Source organism: Myotis brandtii, unplaced genomic scaffold (genome assembly GCF_000412655.1).
Source record: "Myotis brandtii unplaced genomic scaffold, ASM41265v1 scaffold181, whole genome shotgun sequence".
Lineage (NCBI taxonomy): Eukaryota > Metazoa > Chordata > Mammalia > Chiroptera > Vespertilionidae > Myotis > Myotis brandtii.
The window spans coordinates 5095104-5121729 of NW_005356712.1; the positions used below are offsets into that span (position 1 = coordinate 5095104).

General features: G+C 49.6%; 1 protein-coding gene across 2 annotated transcripts in view; it reads left to right on the forward strand.

The window, feature by feature from the left end:
* Positions 1-26626, forward strand: part of TBX5 (T-box 5) — a 40841-nt gene that overhangs the window by 11449 nt on the left and 2766 nt on the right. For both annotated transcript variants that reach the window (XM_014537718.1, XM_005863794.2), the window contains exons 7-8: positions 6991-7082; positions 19291-19517. In XM_014537718.1, the coding sequence (XP_014393204.1) occupies positions 6991-7082; positions 19291-19517 (319 nt within the window). The remainder of the gene's footprint in view (positions 1-6990; positions 7083-19290; positions 19518-26626) is intronic.

Consider the following 26626-nt stretch of genomic DNA (forward strand, 5'->3'; position numbering starts at 1 on the left):
TTTGCATTGTTACAAAAATAAAAACACAAACCGAGCAAGCTCTGCCACCAGCAGCCTGGACCACACTCCCAGGACTTAGCTAGGATCCTGCAAAACCACAGCTTGGTGAGGCGGTCATGCTGGGCTCCTGGGCAGTGGTCAATGCGTTGTTTGGGAGAAGGTGGCTGTAGCTTGGGGCAGAGGTGGGATGGTGCCAGACCCCACGCTGTGCTGTTCGAAATCCACAGTCTGATGTGGGCATTTCAAAGCTTGGCAGTGACCTTGGAACAGGGCGCCCCATAACCACAGGTCGGGGGAGCATCATCTCTTCTTGCCCAGGAGTCAGGGCTGTCTTGACTTATCATGGCTCATGTCTGTTCTTTAGAAACTCAAGGGGGCGATTCATTGTATTGGCGGGGGGGATTGAATGATTCCTAAGGCTTGTTATGGAAAGATCTGGAACCTGACAAGGCAAGATGTAGGTGCTGGGAAGGGCCTCAGCCACTGTGCGGTGTGGACTGTTAAGAGTATTAAGCAGTGATTTGGGGTTAGAGGGCTGCTGTGGGGAAAGTAGAAGGTTCCATATGGGATCAGGGAGGGTGGGTCACGTGGACAACTTAAGGAGATGGACCTGGGAATGGGACGCCCCGCCCCCACCACAGGTCCTATCCCCACCTACGAGGTAAGGAAGTTACAGGGGCTGTGGGGCCAGGTGAGGGAGGCCAGCAGGGCAAGAGCACCCTGCAGCTCCCAGGCACCCCGTGGAGGTCCTTCCAGTACTGGGTGTCAGGGGAGCCCTGGAAGCCGGGTAGTTAGAGAATGCTGTGGGTCTGCTCCACATTCAGAGTGTCGGCAACAGGCCGGCTGTGATGGATGAGCCCCTCCAGGCCACAAGGCCTGTCTGGGAACCCAGGTCTGGAGAGAGCTTCCCTCCCGAAGAAACCTCGCTCGCGCCCAAAATGCAATGACTTTTTAAAGGGAAAGTGCAGGGGTCCTCAAACTTTTTAAACAGGGGGCCAGTTCACTGTCCCTCAGACCGTTGGAGGGCCGGACTATAGTTTAAAAAAAAAAACTATGAACAAATTCCTATGCACACTGCACATATCTTATTTTGAAGTAAAAAAACAAAATGGGAACAAATACAATATTTGTATTTGCATGTGGCCCACGGGCCGTAGTTTGAGGACCCCTGGGAAAGAGGATTTGGCTGAGTTCTCCCATCGGTTGAACTGACAAGAGCCAGAACGTTAAGACTAAAAACCCTGAAAGCTGCGCAACCATTTCGGGCGAATTGGAGTCTGGCCGCTGGGAACCTGTCTCCCCGTCGCTGCTGCAAACCCCTTTAGCTTGTGGTGACAGGCACAGGGAGAGGAGTGGAAACAACAGCAGCCAGGGTGCTCCTTGCCACATATATATATTCTCAAAGGCTCCCGGGCCGCCAAAGGGTCCAAAAATGTATCGAATAGCCCCCTCCCCCAAGAAAGCCCAGCTTCACACAGAAAGGAAGTGGTAGACACAGGACAGTGACCTGCTAGAGACACGTGGATGGTCAGACCCTTTGGGGGAAGTGCCTCAGCTGTGTGTAGTCACCACCACAAAGGTGCATCCAGGGGAAATTTCTCTCTGTTTGCAGTTTTACTGAGGCATGATGGTCACACAATAAACTAGAATATTGCAAGTGCACATTTGATTAGTTTGACACATGCATATACCCAGGAAACTAGGGCCATAACCACTTGTGACTATACCCAACCCCTCCCCACCCCCAAATTTCTATTTTTTCTCATCTTTGAAAATTAAATTGGGGTAACATTGGTTACTAACATATACATTTCAGGTGTATGACGCTATAATTTGGTATCTGTGTGCCCTGTAATATTTCTACTTAAAAAAAGTCTTCTCCAACAAATATATTTATTGATCTGCCTGCATGAAGGAGCTTGTCCAGTGGGTGTGTGTGTGTGAGTTTCGAGCCGCGTCTAGGAGACGGTGTGTGTAAATGCTCATGGATCTACACACGTGCATCTCCAGATACGCATGTGGGTATTTCGGAATTGGTGACCACATACAGGAACTGCTTGTTTTCTTTATTGGTTGGTCCAGGGAACCCCGTTGAGCTGGACATTTATTTAGGTCTTTTCAGCCAGCCTGGCAGAGGGATTTCGTGAGAGACAGCTTTCTGTCACGCTCCCCGCGGTGAGGTCTCCCCCACTTCAGTCGGGGGCACGCAGGGCCCCTATGTTCTTTGTCGGGAGGAAGTGCAAAGCAGTTCAGTTTTCCAGTTCAAGTCCAGGGCCGCTGCAGACGTGCCCACGTGGATGGGTGATGTGTGACTTCCGTCGGCGGGCCAGGCTGAGGGTGATCTGCGGACTCTGTCTGTGGCTTTATTGTCCCACCGGGGCCTCGTGTGGAGGCCCTGACTTCATGGGTAGAAGCCGCCTGAGCTTCACCGCTGCATCGGGTTCAGGTGGGACTCCGGGGGGCAGACGGCCTGGGTTCAGAGCCATTTAACTTTGAGCACGTTGCTGAACTCAGCTTTCCCCGCCTGTAGAATGGGGACAGGAGAAGGTTAACTGGTTGTTCTCGTTGTGAGGATTCCATGAGAATCCAGGGAAGGGTGTGGCGCAGACGCTGGCACAGGAGTGTTAGTGACAATCCCATTGACTGGCTCCGTCGCCGATCGATTTATTCACAGGGCAGCTCGCTCCATCCAAAAGGCAGGCTCTGGAAAACTCTTTCCTACCCTGACTTTCTTAGAATCTGAACGACTGAGATTTTCACTAAGTTCTTATTACTGTGGTTGCAAAACCACAAAAGGTTCGTTTTCGGGGCTTTGTTCGTTCACCGATCGTGTCATCAATTTCAGGACTGTCTGCCCAGCATTATGCTTTGGGTAAGTGAGCAGGGAGAGAAAAGCAATCGGGGGGTTAATTTCCCAGGGCAATTTGGGGAAACAGGAGCCACCGATTGTGTATTTATTTATTTATTTTTGGCCAAAAGGGCTCAAGGGTGTCTGCTGGGCCCAGGTACCGGGTGGAGGCAGGGATGTGACAGGACTCATTTCTCAGGCGGCAGTCACGCCCCGCGTGCCCACGGGCTGCTAATGACACAACGTATTTCCTCAGCCCAGCTGCGATCCGAGCTGGATTTGGGAGTTATTTCCCCAGATGGTTGACAGCTTGAAAAAGATATTTAAAAAACTCGAATCTTCCCCAGTGACGTTCGCTCCGTGAAACACGTTTTTGTAAGGTTTTTGCTGGAGTTGTCAGCAGCTCCCGGAGCAATCCCTAGAAATATTTAGGTGTTAAAAAAAGGTCACGTGGGCATTTCATTTCCCTGCTGTTGCAACAATGGCTGTGTATGCGAGCACGTCTGTCCCCCGATATTAACTTACTTTGCCATTAAAAGGCATTTTCCTCCTGCTTAAATCATTGTGCAAGGAGCCTGTATTTATGAGGTATGAGCTTTCTGGTTGGGACCAGGAAATGAACCCCTAATAGAGAGACATAATTAAGATTTTTGGCCCTCGTGAGGGTTTTTTCTTTTTTTTTTCAAAAGCAAGAATTCCCAACAATTATTCTCATTAATTTTTACAACCTCTGTCCCACTGGTTGGAGCTGGCATTTATATTTGTATTCCCCCCCCGCCCCAGCCCGCCCCCGGATATCCGGTTTATGCTCATGCGGAGGGAGCATGGAGTCAGTTGCAGGGGAGCCTTTTGGTAGAACATCACGGTGCATCTGCCCGTGTGTTTGTGCGCCCGCGGGTGAGCTAGCTGACAGGTAGAACATTCGAAGGCAAATTCAAGGACAGGGTTATTGTATGGACGACATAAAGAAGACATTGTTCTTAGGAAGTAAGGTGGACATATGGGAAATAAGACGGAATTCTCACCTGAGCTCAGCTTGGATGCTCACATCCCTCAGGGGTAGTTCTTACGTGCTATAGGACCTGTATTTAGTCTCCAAAGCAAGATGTACGCAAGATCAACACACCTTAGTGTCTGTGAACACATCGTGCTTACCCTATGCAGCCACATTTTTGGAAGCTGTGGTGATAAGTGCAAGAATTAGGTAGAAGTAAACCGTTCGAGGGGCAAGAAATGGGTTTGAGCAAAATACTTCGCCTGATAAAATATCCAAATCCACCCCTTTCTTCTTCTCTCAGGCGATACTTTTGTCCCGAGCTCCCAGTAGAGAAGTGACATCACGGACTGGGCATTCGTTCAGACCTGAGGCCACAGCCCATGTGTCTTCCGTCCACTCAGGGACTGGCTTCAGGGACTGCAGGGGAGGGGCGCAGGGAGTGGGGCAAGATCTCATTTTCTAAGTAGATCGTCAGTGATGGGATTTTTACTTGACTTTTTGAGAATCTCCCCGCCCCCTCTTTAAAAAAGGAATTTATGGTCAAGTGGGTTGCATTTTATTGTGACAAAACCTGAGTGGGAAAGAAAGCCTCATTAGGCTTTTAGACTCGAAACAGAACTGGACTCAGGAGTGCACATTTTAAAGACCGTTTTTTTGTCTGTTTGGGTTTTTTAAAAATATGTTTTTATTGATTTCAGAGAGGAAGGGAGAGAGGGAAACATCAATGATGAGAGAGAATCATTGATTGGCTGCCTCCTATACACCCACTACTGGGGATCGAGCCCCCAACCCCGGCATGTGCCCTTGACCGGGAATAGAACCGTGACCTCCTGGTTCATAGGTTGATGCTCAGCCACTGAGCCACACTGACCGGGCTTAAAGACCATTTTTTAAAAGGGATTTTGTAGACTCTGAAGAGTCAAGTCAAAATCAGAAAGCTGCAGGAATGGGTATCATTTCTTAAAAGATGAGGGAGGAGGTGATGTGTATACACATAAATAAGCATACATACATATTAAAGCTTTTGTAATAGATTTTTTTAGAGCAGTTTTAGGTTCTCAGGAAAGTTGAGTGAAGGTACACAGGTTTGCTGCATTCCTCCTGCCCCCCCGCCCCCCACACGTACAGCCTGCTCACTATCAACATCCCCACCAGAGGGGACATTTGTTACAGTCAGTGAACCAACACGGACACATCATCACCCGAAGTCCAGTTCACCTGAGGGTTCACTCTCGGCGCTGTCCATTCTGTGGGTTTGGACAAGCTTTAATGACATTGCCCAGCATCACAGTATCATACAGAAGAGTTCCCCTGCCCTAAACATCCCGTGCTCTGCCTACTCACCCCTCCCTCCCCTCTAATACTGGCAGCCACACACATCTTTTTACTGTTTCCATAGTTATGTCTTTTCCAAATGTCATATGACTGGAATCATATAGCATGTTTTTAAATATTCAATTTACATATGTTTTTATCATGAACACATGCGTATACATACATAGTAAGTTTATGCTCATTATAGAGCGTTGGAGTTAGAAGACCTTACTAAGCCATCTCTTGTAGAAAACAGGACATACCAGACTGTCTGCCCCCAGATGCACTATTAGAGGGCGCCTTCATCTATCACCCCGCACGGAGATTCTGAGCATCTGTAACTATACTATGGGGGTAGATTGAGGTGATTTGGGGGGTTACATGAATATGATGGAGTCACAGAAAGTTGTTCTCTTTCGATTATCTTTATTCAACCATCAGGAAGATAGTCTTAGTTTAGTTGGGACTCTTTTGTGATTGAAAGGTGTCTAATCTTCCCTTGTAACGAAGAGAAAGCCCATCTTGCGTTTAGAGCAGCGGTGCTCAACCTGTGGGTCACGCCCCCTTTGGGGGTCGAACGACCCCTTTCACAGGGGTCGCCTAAGACCATCAGAAAACACATATATAATTACATATTGTTTTGTGATTAATCACTATGCTTTAATTATGTTCAATTTGTAACAATGAAAATACATCCTGCATATCAGATATTTACATGACGATTCAAACAGTAGCAAAATTACAGTTAGGAAGTAGCAACGAAAATAATTTTATGGTTGGGGGTCACCACAACATGAGGAACTGTATTAAAGGGTCGCGGCATTAGGAAGGTGGAGAACCACTGGTTTAGAGCTTTCTGTGGGTACCAGTAGAGAGAACTGAAAGCATTGCTTTCTTTCTGTGGAATAGCAAGTGATTCTGGTTGGACATAGAAGTGATATAATATTTTGTACTAAATAACTTGAAGTAAAGACTGATTAGCTTTAAGTGAAAATATTAAACGGACCAGTGTACAGGTGTGATTTAGATGACTGACCATGAAGGTCAAGCGTGAGTGACTGAACCTCAATGTCCACAGAGTGACTTGATACATATAAATTAATTCACACCCAGCTGTCAGGAAATATTTCCGGCAAATGCCAGATAGAGGCGCCCTCGCATCCGGACCTGCTACTGTTCACTCATCCTCATAGAATGTGTGTGATGGTTGACATGGAAGATCTGGGCCTTGACCCAAAGGCCCTGTTCTATGACTAAACTTCGTACATTGCAACAAAAGTATCCAAGAAGAGGGCTCTTTCTTCCTTACCTCAAAAATGAAAGAGGTCTGGCAACTGCTCGATAGCCATTATATATGCTATAATTCTATCCGTTAGTGATTTAATTAGACAGCGTTTTCCACCTGAGCTAGCAGAGTCTACCTGTGGAACAGAAATGAACATGACATGAGGCATTGCAGGACTTGGAAAGCAGTAAGCAAGCCCGCCTGAGGGGAGCCTGCCAGCTGCAGGATGCGTGACACCGTCCAACACGCACACCTTTCCAATGCGGAGGTGGATGCCGGGGAGGCCTAGTTGGTGTTTGGAACACAAAATGCTAAGAGTGAAATCAACAACAGCAACAAACTGGCCAGAATGATGCTGAGTATGACTTGAATTAATGGGCAAACCAAATCCCGGCTCTTTTCTCTGTTTAAAAGCAGTCTGATCTAGGATATTTTTTCAAAGCTTCCGCCTGAATATTTGGTTGCCAGAGGCTGCCTTTATGCAGCACCATCTTAGCTCATGTCCCGAGGTTGTCTCATAGCAATCACGCTCTCTCCTCTCTTCAGATCACCCAGTTAAAGATCGAGAACAATCCCTTCGCCAAAGGCTTCCGGGGCAGCGACGATATGGAACTGCACAGAATGTCAAGAATGCAAAGGTAAGAACGTGAGTTCCTGGGCTCCCTCCTCTCCACGTACCCCCCGCCCCCCCCCAACAGCCCATGTGAGCCATCAGCCACAAGGCGCCTCCCTCCAGCAGCCCACCGGGGACAGAGAAATGGAGCCCCGATAGCCAGCGAGCAGAAGGCAAAGGAGCCTCCTGGAGTCCCACTTGCTGATTGGCCTCACATGTGGTTTCCTCTGTCAGGCGACCTGGAGAGTGTATCCTGGAAGCGTGGGGGTGGAATGTACCGAGGTCTTGGCATCCTTCATCTGCCCAGGGGGCTAAAGCTACCATTCGCTCCTCTTCCCTTGCCGTCTCTCCTCCTAGTGAAGTCCTCTCTCTCTTTTCCCCATAAGTCACGGCTGATGAATGATTTTCTTTCTGGCAACAGCTCTTGGTCAATGAAAGGGAAGTTAACGACTTGATTTCCTGGGGCTGAAATACAGACAAACTCGACACCACGTGGTGTCCAGGGCACTGGGGGATTGGGAGATGGTGATAAAAATCACTCCATACTTTTACATATCCTGTGGTCGCAGTCGCTGATATGATGAATAGATGGGGCTGTACAAATGTATATAGTGGGAATTTGGTCTGATTTGAAGGGATTGCCAATTTCGTCAAACACTCTCTCTGCCTCTTGATATGTTTCCAAAATAAGTTACCATATGGCAAGAGAATGAGAAATACATCTTGATCCCTGTGACCAAGAAAGTGTGTTTTTTTCCTTCCCCTGGTGGTGGGTTTCGTGTTTCAAAATAAAATGAGGTCACGTAGGAAGCTTTTCCTTATCCTTTTCTGGGAGACACAGAAAGGGGGAGTCGGGCAGACGGACAGACATGCTCACTCAAAGGGAGACAAGAGACCTGAGAGAAAGGCGTAGCTATGTGGTGGTTTTAACGTCGGGTTTAGAAATACACGCTGTGGAAACTGTTTTCAGATAACAGCCTTCCCAGATCTAATTTGCATACTTTAAAAAATAAAGGGCAGAAGAGTGAAGGGGAATGCAAGGTGCAGATTTCCAGTTATGAAGTCACGGGGATGTAATGTACAACAGGGAATATTGTCAATAACATTGTGATAACCTTCAATGATGGTTATTAGACTTCGTGTGGTGATCACTTCGTTAGGTGTATTAGTGTTGACTTTCTGTATACCTGACACTAATATATTGTATATTCACTGTATTCAATAAACATAAAAATGTCATTATCTTCACGTGTACACATGTACACTACTTTTGTAGCTAAACATTTGGCGTTAAGCACATCTACATTTTGAAACTGGAGTTGGATTTAGTCTCTGGTCAGAAAAAAAGTTGACAACAAATATCACATAAGGCTGAGAGGGGGCAGACTCTCTGTGGCCCTAGGCTCGGAGGTAGTTTTTATTCCTGCCATGTTCACACTCCGAGCCCAGTCCTTCAGGCCGATTACCATCGGCAAAGGCTTGTCTCCAGCAGGTAAGGGTCCAGGTTGTGCCGTGGGGACCAGGTGGAGGGCACCCAGTTCCAGCTGAGATCAAAGGGTTTTTTCCAGCCCCCACTCCCTCCCTCCTCCCCACTAAGTCAAGAGCACATGGGGTAATGGATTTACGGTGTTTTGAATCAACCCCTCAAACTTCACCAGTTCCCAGGTCGTGTTGATTCTACCTTCTTAACATATCTCAGGATTCACCTCCCTGTCTCCGTCCAGCCCGTCTATTCTAACCACCACTGCTCCTGCCTGCGCAAGCCTCCTAACTTATTTAGACCCGACTTCGGTCCTGTTCGCCTCCCGGACATTCTCTGGGTAGCCCTGAAGACATCGTTGTAAAGCACAAGTCAGACTAGGTTACTCCACACCTAGAACATCTAGGCCTCCTATTGTTTTCAGTAGGAGGCCCAGAATTCCTCACGTGATTGCCCAAGCCCTACGCGCATGACCACTCCCCTCCGGCCTGGCCACTCCCCGTGCTTTGTCCCTCACAGGTGCCTCCTCTCTGCTTCAACCTAGTTCCAAACCCACTTCTTTTGGTGACGTTTGTCCCTCCGAACAACACATTTGGTCTGCCTCAGACTTGTCCCCTCCTCCTGCACTTGGCCGTTCCCTGCCCGTCACTAGTGTCACCTTGTAGCTTTCTCTTCCTCCAAGAAGCTCCCCCGGCCGCAGACTGTGTACTCCCATCTGCTCCCAGGACCCCTCACTGCTTTCCCGGTCAGGCCAGGCCCCTGCACGTGGGGAGCTGATTGGACAGGTGGCAGCCATGGAGGGAGAGACAGGTGGGAGGTACAGGAGTTTAAGAGCTCAGATGTCAGTGATCCTGGGGACTCTCCCTGAAGTTCTAGCCACGCCGTTAGATATTTAGGCAGCTGACTCTATTTGGTCTGAATGGGCTGTCCTAACCAGCCCCTGGCTGTTGTGGATTGGGGAGGGTTTGGTTAGGTGACTTTCCTGGTAGGCACAGCAGATGGGCAGGAGCGGGGCTGGTAATTGACGGCGCTCAGTAATTGACAGGCAGGGTCAAACCTCTCAGCCCGAGAGCCATGTGGGTCTTTGTGGCTGTGTTAGGAGCTGTGTTGGGAACAAGAGGACGCAGCAGTGACCAGGTGGGGAGTGCACAGGGCCATGTGCCCAGTTTTTCCTGAACGTGGCCTGTGGGAAGGACAGGGGACTAAGCAGAGTGGCTCTACCAGAAGGCTTTGGAGTCAGACACACCTGGGTCCATCCTCGCTCTGCATGTGACCGTGGGCAAGCGATTGATGCTCCCGGAGCCTCAGATCCCTCATCTATGAAGAGGGCGTAAATAAATGTAGCGTTCACTTTCTAGGGTTCTTGTAGGAGGGATATGAGAGACTGCCTAAAGGGGTGGGTGCCTAGTCCAGGCTCAGTAAAATGTGTCTGATATGGAGTGAGACTCCCCATTGCTCCCAGTTTCGCCCTTGTTCAGAGTTTATTCTGGGCTGTGGTCCCTACTCCCCGGGGGCAGCAGGTAGTGACAAGTGTCCCAGGAAGGTGACTGTCCGAGTCGGCCGCGATAACAGCCAGGCTGCACGGGCAGGCTCCCTGTTAATCTTCTAATCCTGTTTCCTGTTCCACACACACCCCGTGACAGCTGCTGGGGAGAAACGCAGGAGGGGCGAAATTTCCTCCAAGTCCAACAATTGGAAGGAGGGCTGAGCGTGAACTTGAAGTCAGCCCTCAGAAGTCACTCTTGGATTAGCTTGGCCAACGTCTGGGCACTCACCCCACTATCTCTCTTCACCTAACTCTCCGTGTTTGGAAAAATGCAGATGGTGCCTTAGTGATTGTCCAACATTCATTTATAGTTTCTAGTTACAGAAGCAGCAACTGCTTCCTATAAAAATGGGAGAACACAAAGAAGAAAGTAAAATCATTTAAAAATGCTGTCTCTAGCAGGCGGACTGAAATATGCGCCAAGGTTATTTTGAAAGGTTAGTCTGTGGCTTAAAAAGCATCTAATCCTGAAATCCAGTATTTCTTCAAATTGCAGTGCCCCTCCCCTGGGGACAAAGCAGGTGATCGGAGAGGGTCCCCAGAAGACAGGAGCATCAGCCTGATCTCATAGACATTGCTTAGAACGAGAAGAAGGCAGGAAGGAAAGGAGAAGAGGAATTAAGGTTGATTATTTAAAGAAAAATATTAACTAAAAAGCATAGAGCTGGTATCAAGATTGGGTGAACGTTGTCAAGATGCTATGAAAATGGCGGGAATTTGGGAAATGCACCTAAACGCTCATCTAATAAGAAAGGTGCGGGGGCTTCGACGCTGTTTGAAATGGTCTAGAGTACTCTGAGTGTTTATAGGACATGGCTTTCTTTCAACTTTGCTGCACTCGAAGGTGCGCTCAGACAAGTTCTGAATTGCCGAGGAGCCCACGATGCCGGGACCAGTGGGGTGGGGGTGGAGGGGGTGGGGGCAGACAGACAGACACCTTTATGGAAAGAGAAGGGGATTGGAATCCGATGGGGAGAAGGGTTTTCTGGTTCAAGCAGAGGAGAATTGGGCAGGGGTCAAGAAGCCTTGGGGTGTGGAGTCGGGGTCAGATTCTAAAGATCTCTGAAAGTCACCTGGAGAGGCGGTGTGACAGGGTGACACTGGGGTTCTAGAGGCAGAAGGGACCCCAGGAGACGGCATCCGCCCCTGCCTTCCAAGCCCTCTTGCAGGAGGGCAAATGAGGCCGGAGACTCATTCACTTATTCAGTGTTTGAGCTATTGCTTTGTTACTCAGCTAACACGCATTATTAAGTGCCTACTGTATGCCAGGCACTGGGCTGCAAAGGGGAATCAGCACGCAGGGGAACAGGTCCACAGCTGGAGAAGCAGGCTTTGGAGTTGGGTCCAGACTACCACATGGAGCAGCTCCAGGCTCCCCGACTCCCCTGGGCCTCTATGTCCTCATCTGTAAAACGGGGATAATGATGGAGCCACCCGCAGGGCTGCTGCATGGGTGACAGGCGGTAACGCGTGTGTCCTGATTGCCATCCCTCCTCTAGACAGAAGGAGAGTCAGAGAGTGCCCACATGCTGTAACACGGCCCTGGCAGGCCCGGAACAAAGGTTAGGCGTGAGGGAGGGCCGGTCCTGTGGAGCCAGAGGCCGGCTGGCTTGCCCAGGTCACACGGCTGGTCAGTGCAGAGGCCTGGCTTCCTTAGGTGGAGCCGATCCCCCTTCCGCCCCTCGTCCGCTCAGAACAAACCCAGAAGGGGAACAAGCCGCAGGTGCTTCTCGCTTTGCCTCGCACTGAGTCTGCCTGGCCCTTCCGCCACACACCGTCTTTGTGGAGCATTTTCGGGGGCCTAGAAGATTGTGGCCGTGCCACACTTGGCAGCAGTGGTGTCTTCAGAACTCCTCACGGAAGGGCTGGGGTTGCCTGTACGTCCTGTCTTTTCCTGGGCAGCTGATGTGCTGGGGAAGCAGCCTACAGAGTGGGGGGACCCTGAGGCTCCTCTGTGGCTGGAGTTTGAGCCCCCCAACCAGAGAGCGGCTAGGAACGCTTGGAGCCCACGATGGCCCCGCTAGACCGGTCCAGGGCCATCTCTACACACCTGCACTGGAAATGGACCGTTCTCCCAGCCTCAGAGATGCTCATGCCCACCTCCTCCATCTTCTACCTCTAGGGTGGGGCTTAATCGGGGTCTCAACCCCCCTTTGAAAATGCAATGAAAGCAAGGGACTCTGAAAAACTCACTAACAATTTCCTGGGCTTCATGGGACCCTAGAAGGTGATGTCCTTCCGAGGGAGCCTTCCCGCCGCCTCCAGCCCGTCCTTCCTGATCTTAGTTCATGTCCAGCTCCTCAGCTCAGACGGTTTTTCAAAGGGAAGACAGTGCTCTTGTAGCTCATGCTTGTGGTTAAAGGCAATCCCAACGCCCATAATGAGGCCTGGTTTCCAAGTCAAGGTTCTGGAGAGGCGCTGCTCTCACTGCTTGCTGCGTTTCTGACGAGGCACATGGTTCCCAAGGGCAGTGTGGATTGATCTAAAACTGGAGGGGGCTTGTGTTTGGGACGATGAGCCAGCCTCTTCCGTGAAACTGAGGTTTGTCCCGAGGGGTCCTGTGGCGAGCCGGCACGGCCATGGCATACTCAGCCCCAGGGCGCCTTATGTGCCACTCCAGCTCAGCCTGGTTCAGTGACCCTGAGAGGGGGCGGTGAAGGATTAAGATAGACAAGAGAATGAAAACTGGGTCTGGGTGGGACACTGCTCCTGGATGGAGAGACAGCGCCGGCGCCCACAAGCCGTGTATTTTATAGCAGATGCCACGAGGCAAAGTAAGGGCATGATCAAGATGTTTACAGCATTCTCGTGGGTTTCAATCCTACTCAACTACATGCACCTGAACTCTAGCAAGCCCACATCACTCAGGCACGTGGGGCTATGTGTTCGGACCATAGGTTCAAAGTTACAACTATAGCTGTTGGCTATAATTGTGCTGGGAGGGCCCTGCCCTCCAAGCTGGGACTTGCACGTGGCCATGAGAGGACTGTGCCCTCTCCTCAGTCCAAGGCTTGAACCTGTCCAAACGCTGTAGCCGCGCCCCCAGGGTCCCATGTTGGCTCATGGTTGTCCCGTTGAGGATATGGATGCTCAGAACAGTCCTCCTCTCCTTTCCCGTTTATCTGCAACACTGTCTCCACCCTTCACCCCACCCGCTGCCCAAACGCACCTGCTCTTCCCAAACATACCTGCTCATCCATTCATCATCCATCCATCCACCATCCATTTATCCATCATCCATCCACCATCCATTCATCCATTAATTCATCTATCCATTCATCCATCCTATTATTTTTTGATGCATCTCAAACCAAGTTGCAGACCTGCGTACATTCCATCCTATAGACTTCGGCATGCATGTCATTAACTAGGGAGGATTCTATTGTTGTTTACAATTTTTTACTTCAGGTAAAATTTGCACACAGTGGACTGCACAAACCTCATGCGCACCATTCACGTTCTGACAAGTGCACATACTTGTACCTGTAAAACCCAAGCCTCTCTCATCAGATAGAACACCCCTCCACCCCTGGAACTTCCCTCAGGCCCCATCCCAGGGAATCCCGCCTCCCCCTCCCCGCAGAAACAACCAGGGCTCTGGTTTCCTTTCATGGGGTAGGATTCAGTGTCACTTGCCTAAGGCTGCTTTCTCCTGGGCAGCTTTACACACTCCTGACGTCTAGGTTGCACTGCAGAAGGCCAAAGGTCAGAGTCTCTGGGGGTGGGCTCAGGAGTTGGTATTGAAAAAAGAATCCCAGGAGATTACAGTATGCAGTCAACTTTGAAGCCCACTCCCCTAGAGAGATTTCCCCATCTCCGCCCCTCCCCACTCTAAGCCCTGATTCTCAATGACTCCATCCCAGTAATTAATGTTCCTACGTTAGAAATGATTTCCTTAGAGACCATTCCCCTGTAGGTGTTTTCCCCACACCCCCCCGAGGACAGGCAGGCTTTTAGACCAGCACACGGAACAGCTGGCATTCCTACCAGGGCTGTTGCTTTGGGGTAACTTTGCAATGGTCCCATTTGCACTGAAGGTCACCAAGCGGTCCTTGACTGACTTCTGCATGACCAGGGGGCCCCCACGTATTCCTATCAGGACAGAGGAGGCCTCGGCACAGTCCTGTTGAGTCCAGGAAGCTGTCTGGTTGAGCTCAGTTAGACTTGGCCTCTCCGGCCTCCCGGCTCCCAGAAGGACAAGGTTTAGCCTTTGACCATGTCTCTTCACCTTCCCACCAACCCACTAAAGCAAAGACACGCTTTGATTCGTTAAAAGGAGACTGAATTCAAATATTGGCTCTTCAATTCAACCCAAGGGACCTGACAACACGATTCCGCTGCTGTTGCTGCGAGCCCCTCGCATTCAGCCTGCATCGACACGACCTTTCCTATCTGTGGCTTCACAGCCAGCTTTTGCTTCGGGGACTCGCAACTGTGACATGGGACACGGGTCTTGTTGCCCCATCTGCAAATGGAGAAACTGAGGCGAAGGGAGATGTCATGATTCGTCCACACAGCTGGTTCAGGACTTGCCCTGTGACTCCAGAGCCACCCCTGTAGTGTCGCTCACAACCTTTTCTTGTGTGAATTACAGATCCCTTCTAAGAGGCTGATGCCAGGATGGACCACTCCCTAGAACACAGACAAGCCCTAAATATCTGATAAATGGGGGAGGGGGCTATTCATAGACCATTCGAAGCCCTTGCACGATAAGAACTGCTTCAAAATACAGTCATGTGTGATTTATAGGGTGGTGGTTATTGAGCTGTGTGTCCCAAATGTATGCCAAGCCTTTCTTTTTTTTTCTTCCTTGGCTAAGGATATGTTTTTGTTGTTTATTTTAAAGGAAAAGGGGGGGGGGAGAGAAAGAGAGAGAGAGGGAGGGGGAGGGAGAGAGAGAGAAACATTGATGTGAGAGAGAAACATTGATCCATTGCCTCTGGTACGCACCCCAACTGGGGACTGAATCCCAAACCTAGTGTGGTGTGAACCAAGTAATAGAACAAATGTAGATGGGAAGGAGAGCGTGATTATTGCACTGAGTAAAGTCCCACCTGGGTGAAGCACCCCGTTCCTCGCGTGTCCACACATGACATCAGAATAACTTCCCCAAGCACAGAAGAGTAGAGAGTTAATCATCGCAACAGCTGTGGCGGGCTTGTGGGCCCTTCGTGAGTTTTAATCGAAGACCCAGTGCTGGCCCGAGGAATCCGCCCCCCCGCCCCCGCCACCCCAGAACAGGAATGCCACAGTCCCTGGCCTTGCCCGCTGCCCTGCTTGTTTGAGAAAGGCTGCCAGACACTGAGTAAGCAGCGCAGGGCACAACAACAACACCAGCTCCGCGCTCGCCAGCAGCGGCCACCTGCTCCAGTGAAAGGGCCAATTCAGACGCTGCGGTGGAAAAAGGTTCTCAGGGGCGTTCGTTAGCTGGCGGCACGCTGTGGGTGCAGTTTGGCCCTGGATCTCAATATTCCCTTGTAACGTTTTACAACCCAGACCTGGCAACAATGGCGTCATTCATCGCACTCACTCACGTGGAACAGAATGTGAGGGCCCGGGAGAGGCTGGTCTGCGGGCTCCGACACCCAGAGTGAAAGGAGGTGCTCAGGACTCGGCGGGTGTCCCGGGAGCCCAGATTCAGCAGAGCGAGCTGGCAGGATGTAGGCACAGCTGTTGATACAGCGAGAGCAGTGGGATTTGATGGTAAACTAAGTTCCTCAAACAGTAGGATCAGCAGATTGGCCAGTAGAACTTGATATTGCCCGGGGGTAGCCAATACCCAACTCTCTTATCACCAGGAAGCTTTTTTCACAGGACGTTGTGTTGCCCACGCAGTCAGTCGGTGTGAAGGCAGCAATTTCCTATTGCCAAGTGTACGTTGGCAAGATCTTTGGAATAGCTGACCCGGGCTGGAGCACAGCTTTACCTCTTCTTAGCTGTGTGATCTGGGGCAAGTTGCTTAACATCTCTGCAGCTTAATTTCTTTACCTCTAAAGCAAGCATGTCAAACTCAAAGGCTAACACAGACAAAATACACAAGGTTTAAGTTGATGTGGGCCGCGAAAAAGCAAAAGCTTCAATTTTCATAGAAACATAGGTTTATTTCGATAGAGACATGCTGAATACAAACGGCTGAAATAAATGAGTAATCGTTAACATAAAATAGAACATTTTGATAAAAATTAATTTTTTCTTGAACATTAACTTACCAGACATTGAGTAACTGCACAAATTAATAAGCATAATGCAAATAAACCTATTTTTCTTGTTCTCCGAAAGTGAAATATTTCCTATTGTGCACACCAAACAAGTCAGTCCAAGACGAATGACGTGGACATCAGCTGCTAAAATATTCGCTGCTAGTAATAGTGGAGAGAAATGGTGCGCCTGCACGTAAGGCGTGTAAGGGAAATGAATGCAACACGATTATATAATCAGTCATTAGTGAACTTTGTAGTTTGTTATTAATAATTATGTATAACAGGATATTGTAAAAATTAAGTTACAAAATTATTAAAATGTTTCTTACATACCGTTATATTGGCTGGGCCACAAAAATATTTGTTGTGGGCCGCACGTGGCCCACGGGTCACGAGTTTGACATGCTTGCTCTAAAGTAAATCTAATCATACTGATGAAATGGAGTTCTTGCCAGGATCAAATGAGGGAAAGTATGTAAGTCAACCAGTACAGTGGCTAGGACATTAGAAGACACAGAACAACATGGATGAGGAGGAGGAAGATGAGGAGAAGGATGGTGACGATGATGATGGTGGTAGTAGTGGTGATGATGGTGATGGTGATGGTGGTGGCGATGGTGGTAGTGGTGATGATGGTGATGGTGATGGTGGTGGTGGTAGTGGTGATGATGGTGATAGTGATGGTGGTGATGATAATGGTGATGGTGATGATGATGTGATGGCGATGAAACACCAGCCCTCTGTTGCTGCCCTCCTCTCCAGATACACAAGGCTTTTCAACTTTCACTTTAATCCTCTGTGCCCTGGATTCTTCAATGATGCTCTCAAGCTGTGGAGGAATGTAATTTCTCTCTTCATCACAAGCACTTTAGAGATTTTCACTGCGTTGCTACTAATCATGTTCCTTTGATGGGTCCATTGAGGAGCCCAGTGGAAATTGCCTGCATGCTGTTGGTGGTAGCATTTCGTCCCTTCGCCTCTATCGGCTCATGCCGATGGAGATGTCACTTCACCTTGCCGTGCCTCTGTTTTGACACCTGTCAGATGGGCTTGCAGCCCTTGTATTTCAGGCACCGAGATGTGAGTGATGGATGGTGGGGATGACGTCTCAAGCTCCTTGGCGAGAAGGAAGCTGTGAGGGACAAGAGGTTATTGGGGTGAAATGGCTTCCCATTTCTGTGCATGTTAGTAATCAAAGGCAGGATTTGCCCTTCCCAGACAGTAATTTTGCAATTTGGCAATGCCAGAATGTAGAATTCCTCAGAGCCCATTGATGCCTTCTCTTGTAAACTCCCTCAGCCAACATTTTTGGGAGTTATTTTCTTTAACTAAGAAAAAGCCATCTCCATTAATAATATAAAACTAAGAGAGATTCCCCTCCTCTTGGGGAGCTCCGACAGCCCAGCCCTTCTACTAAGCAGACCCAAACGGAATTGCCAGCAAGATCTGACAGCTTTTATGTTTTATTATTATTACAATTCTTCGTCTTCATTTTCCATGACGTAGCTGGAGCCGCAAAGCGAGAACTATAAAGCTAATTTCATTCCTTTCAGCCTGCGGGCCCCAGGGAGAGATTCTGAGTGGTGTGGCTGCGCAGGATGGCTCCAGCTTTGGTTTTGAGATGGCACATGCCACGGGAAAACTGGGCGAGGAGACCCCTGGGTGTCCTGAGGGTGTCTGGAGCCTCATGGAAACTTGGCAGACACTATATGTCCCTGCCTGGCCACTCTGACGTGCTTTCACATGACAAACAAAGGCAGGGGCCCAGAGTGGGGCTGTTACACCCCTGGGGGTGGGAGTGGTGAACTCCACACCCCTGCCCCCCTAAAAGCACATTGTGTTTTAAATATTGACAGGAGTAATTAGGAGATTGTCTAGAAATCATTAAGGGGACTGTTGGATTAGGTGTCGGGTGCTCTCTTTATAGCTCTGTGACCATGGGCAAGTTGCTTACTCTCTCCGGGCCTCAGTTTCCTAATCTGTAAAATGGGGACAAGAACAGCACCCACTTCCTACAGTCATGGAGAGGATAAAATGGGTTAATGAAGCATCCTTCAAAAATGTGTTAGGTGTAGTGTTTTCTTCCGTGGGATGATTTCAGCTGTACTCTTCAATTTCAATAGGAAAGGATTTATTTTAACAGTATTACAGGAAACATAATTAGCATTGCAAGCCCATAATTTCATGGATATTGCTCAGAGTGAGGCTAAACTTATTTGGATACAAACTTAATTTTAAAAAATGCACTCAGTTAAAGAAGAGTTGGTTCGGGGTCATGATAAAAAGCATGACGACGTTTGGGGTTTACTAATACATATTTCTTCTGGGGAAGGGATTCTGAACCTGTGTAGCGCCATGGCCCTCCCTGCCATGGTGAACACTGTGGATTACTTCTCAGAATAATATGATTAAATGCATACAATAAAATGCATATATTGCCAAGGAAACCAATTCTATTAACAATGACAATAACAATGATGGTTGTCATTTGTTGAGCACTCATATGTGCCCATTATTATTCAGTTTCTCACTGTATTAAGTCATTTCTTCTCTCCACACCCCTCTGGACTGGAGATCTTTATTATATCCATTGGAAAATGAAGGCATGGAGAAGTGAAATATTAAGTCAGTGGTGATAAGTACTGCAGCTCAAAAGGAAATTCTAAGGCACAAAGCAGCAAGCTATTCAGATTAGGGTAACTTAGGGTCATCCCTGACTATCCTAGTGATCTGCCACCATTCCTGACCCATTTACCCGTCTGTATACATGTAGAACTATTCATAAACCTACTTGCCTACTGTATAAGGCATGAAAAGTTAGTGCCCAAATATGTATATCCAAGACACATGATGTACTTGAGTATAATTGGATCACTTTGCTCATCAAAGACCCCTTTGTTTCTTATTCTGTGATTTTTCTGGTGGATTCGATGGCTCCTGGTTCAGCCAGTGGGGGGATCTGTACCAGAGCACTGATCGATGTTGTTTCCCATCTTCTCTCTTTCAGTAAAGAATATCCCGTGGTTCCCAGGAGCACAGTGAGACAGAAAGTGGCCTCCAACCACAGCCCTTTCAGCAGTGAGCCTCGAGCTCTCTCCACCTCATCCAACTTGGGGTCCCAGTACCAGTGCGAGAATGGTGTGTCAGGACCCTCCCAGGACCTTCTGCCCCCACCCAATCCGTACCCACTGCCCCAGGAGCACAGCCAGATTTACCATTGCACCAAGAGGAAAGGTAAGTGTGGCATCCCCTGCCCGGTGTGCCTTTCTCTACTTCTTTCCTTTCCTTGGGAAAAAAAAAGTATACACAACTACATTTATTTCTTAAGAAAATGCAAACAATACAAACATACATAGAGATTGTAAGAAATTAAAACCATACCAGCAAAACATTTCCTCCCCCAGTTCTAGCCCCTTCCTCGGGGAACACGTATTCAAAAGGTCCAGACCTATTTTACTCATTTACAGACATGCACACACAGAACTAAAAACAGTTTTGTGCTTATGTTTAGCAGTTGATATCAAACTGTATTTCGCAAGTTGCATTTTTTGAAACTTCAGAGTATGTTGTGGATGTCTGCAGCTGGAGCTGCCTCATTTTTTTTAAGTGATGAAGAGGAAGTACTGCCTCAGAAGGAGGAAGTACTGCAGCTCAAAAGGAAATTCTAAGGCACAAAGCAGCAAGCTATTCAGATTAGGGTAACTTAAGATGAGGGGTTCAAACCTGCAACTGAGGTACATGCCCTTAACTGGGAATCTGTGGCCACTCCCACGAGTGGACAGGCAGGCTGCTGCCAGCATTCCCGGTGCATCACACGCCACGCTGCTGGGATGGTCCTAATTGGATGTGCCTCGTTAGTGCACGCGCCAGGCTTTCTCCCAGGGGGATTCTGAGCTCTCCTTTCCTCTCCAGATCAAAATCAGCACAAAAGGAAAAAAGAAAAAGGCACAACTGATTTTTCTTCCTCTTTGCATCCCTTTTTCCAATCTACTGGGCTGGCATCTGAGACATCATAGTTTCCTTTGCCAAATAAGAAATGGATGACTTTTCCTCAGCCACTTGAGTCCAAAGGGACTAGATTAAGGCAGGGAATTTCTGGTGGCCCATTTTTTGGAGCCAGAATCGAAGCAGGTGCCATGGCGGTGTGGTTGAGCTCAGCGTACTGGAACCATCGCTTGGTGTGAACTGTAGACGGGACGGTGAGGACAGGGCAGGCAATGGGGCCACGGAAACGCAGGCTCGAGTCTCACCTTTCCCATCAGCTTCCTGTGTGGCCCCGGGCAGGTGTCCCAGTTTCCTGCTTTGTAAATGGCGCTGTTTCCTGCAGCACCTGACCCTGTGAGCACCCAGGAAGTGGTGGCTGTGATTGCATAAGTGGCAGGTCTCCCTCCAGAAAGCGTGTGCCGGGGGGAACTAGAGAAGGCTGCTCACCTAGGCGGAGGCTTGAGAAAACAGACACAGGGACGGGGCCATCTAGCCTCGTGCTTATGCCCGGGGTCTGCAGAATCAGACAACTGGGGAGGAATCTTACCTTTGCCAGGTGCAAATTTTCATGATTAGGAGCCTGTTACTTAATTCCTCTAGGCCTCATTTATTTATTTAATCCTCACCCGAGGATATTTTACTCATTGATTTTTAGAGAGAGTGAAAGGGAGGTGGCGGGGGAGAGAGAGAAACATCAACTGATTGCCTCCCGCACCCGCCTGGGCCAGGGCCAGGGTTTGAACCTGCAACTGAGGTACATGCCCTTAACTGGGAATCGAACCCATGACCCTTCAGTCCACAGGCCGACACTCCAGCCACTGAGCCAAACTGGCCATGGCTCCTCTATGCCTCCTTTTAAAAAAGATCTGACCATAAGGGCTTATGATTGGACCTGTCTCGTAGGCTTGGTGTGACGATGTCGTGCTATTAAGCTGGTGTTAGCGCAGGGTTGACTCAATAGCACAGGGTTGAGTCACTGTTTCGCTCGGGCAGGCCCAGACCCTAGCCTTAGCCTCAGCAGCCAGCACGATGCCTTTGGAGGTCCAGTGCCCAGTGTTTGGCCCTTTAAAAAACACACAACTCAGTAATTAGAACCAATGGAAACGATGCTTTGGTGGCTTTCTCTGGAGCCGGGGTTACATGAGGAAACTGATGGGGTTGGCGATGGGACATTTACTCATCTTGCACTTTGAAGGAGGGAAGAGCTGTGTTTGGTCCAAGCCCAGGCCGGGGAGCTGACCTGGGTGAGGCCCAGGGCTCCGGATTTACCTGAAGCCCATCCAAGCTCCTTGGATCTCAAAGGCCTGAACAATATCACCCCACCAGGCCCCTGGCCCGACTCCCACAGGTCCGCTGCCGGATGGGCTGCAGACCAGATGCCTGCAAACATGTCTGCATCTTCAGGCGCGAGCAGGGTGAGGAGTGTCTCACGGAGCAGGTCCCTGCCCGGACACCTATTTCCTGTTATACCTAAGGGTGCCCTGCCTAGGTTCCAGACTGCAACCTTTTCAGCAACGCTAGTAAGTAGGTGCTTCCATGAACCAATGTTACAGGTGGGGAAACCGAGGCTCAGAAAGGTAAAATCACAGGCTGGCGGTTCTCGAAGGTGGAATTTGAACCCACACCAGGTCTGCAGACTCTGCCTGGGCCCCAACCACTGCGCTATAGTGTTACCTTTGCTTATCAGTTACAACCTCAAAATGGCATCCTCCGCTGCAGATTTGCTCGCGCGACTGGGTCAAGCGTGCTGATTAAGAGCTCAGCAGGTTTGAATTAGGGAGCTCTGCCTATTAAATTAAGGCCAGACGAAAGAAGAGGAGGAAGAAGTTGAAAAGAATCAAGGCGCTTTTTTCGGTACAGTATTTATAGCAGCGTCCTTATAAAGTGCATTCCTGGCCGGTGACCCGCTTTCGATCACGGGAGCCGTGGACTTTCACGGGGGATTTGGCGGGATCCCCGTGTGAACACATGGTCAACTTCAGGTGGAGGCTGGCGTTGGTGGCTGGTCCATTGCAAGACAGCGCCATAGCTGACGCTTTCCCGCTGTGTGGCCCTGGGCACGATGCTTTGACTTTCTGAGCCTCAACTACCTTTTCTGCAAAATGGGGATAATAACAGTTCCCACCCTGTGGGCTTGTTAGGGGATGGAATGAGATCATCCACATAAAGCACCCAAAACAGGACCTGACATAGTAAGTGCTCAATGAGCGTGAGCCGCCACCATCCTGCCCTGATGCAGCTCATCGTCCCAGCAGATCAGACACTATGGTGACATCATTACATGATTGTTTGGGGGAAATGGTGATCGGATACTGTAAAGGAGATACACAAAGTGCTTATGAACATGAAGGGGTATCAGCCTAGGGGGGTCGGGGGAGAATTTTAGCTCTGAGTCATTGGATAGGAGAAGAGGGTGTTACTGAGTGTCAGGCACAAAGATGGGCCCACCCCCCTCGGGGAGTGACTGACAGGCTGGAACTCGGTGAGGGGAGGGCAGGGGCCAGCACGGAGCCAGCCCTTGTGAGCCATTTAAAGGACTTTAGCTTTTATCCGAACACCAACGGGCAGCCATTGGAGGGGTTTAAACTGAGCGTGACAGGACTTGGTTTGTTTGGGGTGTCACTCGGCTGTGATAGGCAGGGCTAGAATTAGTACCAGAGCTCGGTTGAGAGGCGGTCAGGGGCTCGGGAGTGAGCTGATGGTGGCTCAGACCAGGATGCGGGGAGAAGGGCGGGAGATGTGGGTGGAATCAGGATGCAGTGACGGGCTGGTGATAAGGAGGTGAAGAATTACCCTTTTCACGGATGCAGAAACTGAGGCTCAGAGAGGTTGAGTAACCTGCCCAGCGTCACCCAGCTGGCAAGTGGCCCCGCCCCCAATCCATCCACACTGCGATCTATGCACTGGGGGTGCATGGGACACACCCTGTAGGGCTCCCTTCACCTTTCCAGAAACCTCTGCCCTTCTCACCTCCCTCTGCCCCCAAAGGAAAGCTCCCAGGGACAGGCAACATTCCAGCCAAGCTCTGTCTGTCCTCCTGCCTCAAGACGACAAAAAGCAATTCATCATCAGCCTCCATTGTAAAGTGATAAGGAATCAGTGGAGGTTTCCTTCCAGTTTGGGATTCCCGTTAAGTGATAACTCCATGGGTGGCTTTCCCCTGGCCCCTGCCTGCCCCACTCACTATCTGACTTCCCCTCATTGTCTGTCTCCCTTCCAATGAGCCCAGGAGGCCGGTGTAATGAAATGTCAAAGGGCCGGGCAGGCCAGAGGGCTCCTTGTGTTTGGGCCCAGCTGTCTCCAAACTATCTATCCCGATGGATGGAGCCGGGAAGGTCTTTTATCAACGCCACTCAACCACAGCCAGGACCCCGGGGCCTGGGAGAGCACTTGTCCGCCTTCCTCCCCCTCCTACCCTGATAGCCCCCTACCCCACTAGAAACCCAAGGCAACCCAGATACAGATTTCAGGCCAGCCACTTACTGCACTGGATATTCAAAGGGAAGCCAGAGGAGCAAGGGGAAGGGGCATTGCCTATAGTAAGTGATTTTGCAGGATGCGTTTTCTCAGTGTGATGTGCCTTTAAGAGCGATTTCACGTGGCTTTCTTCACTGGATCCTCCCTGTGCTCCTCGAGCCAGAGGACATGTCCTTCTTGCCCATTCTGCAGGGCAAGCAGAGGACTAGGAGGTGGGCTAGACTGCTGAGGTGAGTGGCGGCGAGGGCAGACCTGGGCTGCATCATCAGGCTTATATTGACTGGGCACTTACTGGGCACTGGGCACGGTGCTTGGGAGAAGGGCAGGATGGCAGAGCCCCGCCCCCATGAAACTCGTGTTCCACTGGGCGAGGCAGGTCAGCAAGTAAGTAAACCAGTGGCTTCACATAAGGGCTGAGTGAGGTATGAGCTGGAGTCTTTTGATTCCTAATCAAGGGTAGTCCCACAACAGCATTCCAGTCCTTTCTACTGTAAGCCAAGAGCTAAACTCCACCCATCCGTCCACCCACTCACCCACCACCCTCCCTCCCTCCCTCCCTTCCACCCATCCATCCATCTGAACAGGAGTTTCATGAAAGCTGAAAGGCTGGGCTGTCCAGCTGAAAGAGCACTGTTAGGTGAGTCAGGCCTGGATATAGCCCCACCTTAGAGTTGCTGAAGGTCACTCAGCCCGGTCACTCAGGGGCTGCTCACCACTCTACCTCTGGGGGCTTGGGCTGAACGAACTGTCGCCAAGGGAAATGACCCACGTGGGATGGTGGCAATATCGGCTCAATGGGATTAGTGATGTGAACGCAGCCCAGTGTTTCCCAGCTCTGGGATCCACCCAAATTCCTTCAGGTATTGGATGACCTTCACCGAGCCATCTGCCCAACCTTCCAAGTGGGGAAAGCCAGATAAGACTTAAACACTTCCTTTATGTGCAGGAAAGCTAGACAGACTGCTTATTAACAACTCCATTCCTGATGGAGTTTCTGCATTATTGTCATGGACAGTCAAGAACTGAGATCCAAATGGTCCCAGTGGTTCGTCCAAGGTCACATAGCCAGCAAGAGCCAAAGACATAACTCTGTGCCCTAAAAATCCGTGTCCTGGATTCATCATTAAAGCCACTTTTTTCCAGAATCAATAGCGTCCAGAAAAATGCAAGGGACCAGGTTTGCCCCGGGGCTGTGCGGTGAGCGGTGGGCAGGATCCGGAAGAGCTTTACTGCTCTCCGGCACTCAGCTGGGTGCAGGACCACTCTTCCCACACACCTTTCTGAAACCAAGCTGTGGACTCATCTCATCCGGGACTTGACCCGAGACTACAGCCCCTCATCCCTTGGCAGGGAGAGAGATCTTTTGCTGCTGATCATTTAAGGTAGTTCCCAGTAAAAAGGCAGAAACCAAACCATAACCAAAAAAACAAAAAAACAAAAAAAAACCAAAAAACCCCCCAAAAACGAAGATGACATCCAAAGCATTTATCACAACCTGAAGTTGGACGCTTGCTTCGGAATGTCTTTACAATGCGGTGAGGTTCGAGAGGAATTTGAGAATGCTCGGACCTGCTTTCATCAATGAGCCAGTATCGAGTCTTCTTCGGACTCTGCAGTGGATCATTGGAGTATTAAAGACTGGAATGTGTAATTTTATGATTTTCCAAAATGGGCTCCAGCCTTTTTCATATTATTCTTCCTTTTTTGACTTGTAACAAACCTGGAAGCGGATCAGAAACTTGGAAATGGTTAGTTTGCCTTTTTTCCCCCCTCTTGCCAAGGGTACCCTGCAGCTGTACTTGCTATTATTAAAAAGGGGAACGCCCTGGTTAAATGGAAAACCCGAAGGTTCTGATTCCAGCAACAGTGGAAACATCCAGAGTTATGGATCTGGGGGGAGGAAGAATGGAGGGAAGAAATCTAGGGAGGAAGTGACCAGGACAAAAAAGTGGAGTGTGGCCATGTCTTTAAGGCACCAAAGAACGCCCAGCTGAAAGGTGGACAGTGCGGTCACCCTCTTCTGCATGTCTTCAACATCTGGCTTGATGTAGACAGACACCTGGAAGGGTGGGTGCCTTTTTCACTTTTTGGGGGACAAATCTTTGGGTGTCCTATGGGTCCCAGATGTGTCCCAGAAGGAATCTCACTGAACATAAATTTGCTGGCTGCTCGATGGGTACAGCCCTAGCTATGTTTGGTTTGGGAAATTTTTGACTTACCTATGGGTGTCACTGGGAGAATGATGCAAATGGAGGTGTTGGGTGGAACCCAGGCTCCCCTACCCTGGCCAGAGAGCTGTTTTGTAATGCAGACCAAGGTCAAAGGATTTACGGTGGGACAAGTGACTGACTTAGAGCTTCCTATCTGAGGACCACCTCCTGATCACAAGTCAGCATCCGTCCTCACTGCTCAGGGGAGAATGGACAGGGGCCAAGGACGTGTGCCAAGAGTAGGGCTATGACTACCTGTTGACCACTCTATCTCCAGCAGCTGGCACAGGACCTGGCACTTGGTAGGGTCCCATGAACACCTGTTGACTGACTAGGTGAGCAGCGTTGGATATTGGAAATCTACAGAGCCAGAAGCAAGTGTGGTAAAGAGTCAGCCAGCCCTGGCTTTGACTCCAGCCTCTGTCCTTCCCAGCTGCATGACCTTGGGTGGGTCACTTCCCCAAGCAGGAGCCACATGGAGGAATTACTATGAGATTAGAGTAAGGTCACTTAGTAAGTGCTCAATCAGTAAAAGCTATTCCCTCCCATCATTGAATCTGCATCCTGCCCTCACGTCATCCACCATCACAGTGAGTGGCAGGGTGTCCTAGTGTTTCATTTTTCTTCACCAACCCCCTTAAAGACAGAAATATATATATATATATATTTTTT